General features: G+C 41.7%; 1 protein-coding gene across 1 annotated transcript; it reads left to right on the top strand.

Annotated features, from left to right (window-relative positions):
* Positions 1–255: 255 nt before the first annotated feature.
* On the top strand, positions 256–1,824 carry LOC104952319 (uncharacterized). The gene is made up of 2 exons (XM_010779124.1): positions 256–339; positions 663–1,824. Exons 1-2 carry the CDS (start codon positions 265–267, stop codon positions 1,545–1,547), a joined length of 960 nt encoding a protein of 319 aa, XP_010777426.1. The 5' UTR covers positions 256–264; the 3' UTR covers positions 1,548–1,824.
* Positions 1,825–2,510: the final 686 nt, after the last annotated feature.

Below are 2,510 nucleotides of genomic sequence, written 5' to 3'. Positions count from 1 at the left end.
CTTAAAGGGAAAGTGCAGCCGTGAGTATAATAGACCCCCCGCCCCTCCTCGGGTTTAGACACTTGTGGTGATGTTGAAGAGGGGTTCTCTAGGATACTGTCCAGCTTCCTCCTCGTCCTCCCCTCTGCCACCTCCTCCAGAGTGTCCAGTTATACTCTACAGAGCTATCCTTCCTCACCAGCTTGTTCAGCCTGTCAGTGTCCCTTGTGTTTGTGCACTCCCAGGAACTTGTAGCTGTTCACCACCTCCACATCCTCCCCACTGATGATGATGATGATGATGATGATGGGGGTTAGAGGCGTCTTCCTACTCCTCCCAGTCTTCCTGCTTGGACTTACGGTGAGCTTCATGTGTGATATGATGATATAGTGGGAAGGCTCTTGGTATTGTTGTTGTGTTGTATTCTTGATTTTTTTGACACAGCAATAAAACGTAGACCCGTCGGGCGGCACTCTTCAGGTCTGCCTCTCGTCTCATCATTTCTGCCATAACATATGCATTCATGTTAAAGTCTTAAGTCATTTAGATGTCATTGTGTGGATCTATATCTGAGAACTGATGTTTGAATGTTTAAGCATCATATTGGAAATCACCTGAAAAGGCAGTTATCCAGCTAACTTGTCATATTTTGTTTACTGTGGATTTATCTTTCTTTAATGCAGATTCCATCAATGGCCACATACGTCACAGAACTTCAAGTGTCCTTTGATAATGCTGAAGGGCAACAATTTCGATCACAAGGCTTCAACAAAATCGATCTTGATCTGAACAAACGAGCAGGAGGAAAGTTCATCTATCTTTGGTACAAACGTGGATCAGTGCCCATCACCAAGGTTCAAGTTTCCTTCAACGATCAGCAGGATGTTGGTTTGTCAAATGCAGGGTACACAAAGATCGAGAAAGATCTCAATTCTGGAGCAGGAGGTAGTTGGCTCTACCTTTGGTCTGTCAAAGGGTCCGGAGAGTTTGATACTCCCATAGTGGACATCACTGTCACTGCAGGCAATGATGCTGAAATGTTTGGTCTTGGTTGGGAGAGAGTGGCCTGTGATCTGAACCGCAAGGCTGGTGGGGACTGGATCCACATCTGGCTGAAGAGAGAGGCACAAACCTACATCTGTGATGTCACAGTCACTGATTCCTTTGGGTCAGACCACGCCCACTTTAGGTCAGGTTACATCCGTGTGGATGAAGATACCAACAGAGGTGCAGGAGGAGCCTTTGTCTTCATCTGGTACCGTCAGACCACCGACCGCAGGAAGGCACTCAAAGATCTGCAAGTCTCCATCACTGATGGTCAGTATCAGCAATATCAGCAGCAAAATTACCAGCAAGTGAGGGTTGACCTGAACGAAGGGAATTCAGGTGTCCTAGAGTACCTGTGGTACAAGAAACAAGGAACCAACAATCCAATAAAGGCCATCACCCTGCTTCCCCACAAAGATCTGGTTGCAGATTATGATAGGAGGGCTGGTGTCACCGTTATCAAGAAAGATCTCAACACGGGCAACAGCGGCAGATATGAGAACCTGTGTTTCTATCAGTGAAGGCAGAGCTGAGAGTTCTCAACACTCACTGAAGTGGAACGCATAGTCTAACAATTTTGTTAAATCATTCTGTGATGGCCACTATTTTTTGCTTTTTAAATCAGTGCTAGTAATAATGGAAAGTATGAATATTTCATGCGTTCTTATGTTAATCTCCCTGTCAATGAAATCAAACTATTCCACATGTCTGCTTTTCAAATATAATCTGAACGAATGATTACATTTTAAGGCACTGTTTCACTTATACTGCACATTTCTGCTCTCAATAAAGATAACTTTGCATATTAAATCTGTTGGCTACATTTTCATAATCTTATTCCCATCAATGTTATCATTCCAACAAATCAGGGCTGATGTTAAACAATTTGCCTAAAGTGTCATTTTTAGCTTTATAGAAACTAAGATCAACCGCAGGACGTATAAAGAGGATATGGTACAAGTCCAGAAGTAATCGTTAAAAAAATATGTATACCAACACAACTCACGAAATGACTTGGTGAAGTTACATTATAATAATGAGTAGTTTCAAATTGAATTGGCAACATTTGTTCAATAATTCACTCATCAATTCCTGTATGGGATCATTGTCACCTTATTGTTACCTAAATCTCTGTCATCTGCAAAATAATTGTTTTCCATAACCTTAGCTAGCATACGCATGTAGATGTAGAACAGATTAATGTAGCTCAAATAATTGCTAAATAATTCTTGTTCTGTGAACAGGATTCAAACCGGGACGGTTTAGATCTGTTTCAGAAAGTCCTCCCCAGTTTTTCTAGCACTGATATCTCATAAGATTAAAACTTTAAGCAGTCTCAGTGCTGTGGTTTGTTGAAACCTAAACTAGAAACACCCTTTCAATGGTACATGCCGATATAACGTTTATAATGCTCATCCATTTAGTTTAGCGTGTTAGCATGCTAACATTTACTAATAAGCAGTGGTGTAAGAAGTACTCTAATA

The sequence above is a fragment of the Notothenia coriiceps genome, unplaced genomic scaffold, assembly GCF_000735185.1.
Source record: "Notothenia coriiceps isolate Sejong01 unplaced genomic scaffold, NC01 NC01_scaffold00019799, whole genome shotgun sequence".
Lineage (NCBI taxonomy): Eukaryota > Metazoa > Chordata > Actinopteri > Perciformes > Nototheniidae > Notothenia > Notothenia coriiceps.
This window is presented reverse-complemented; position numbering and strand designations above follow the sequence as displayed.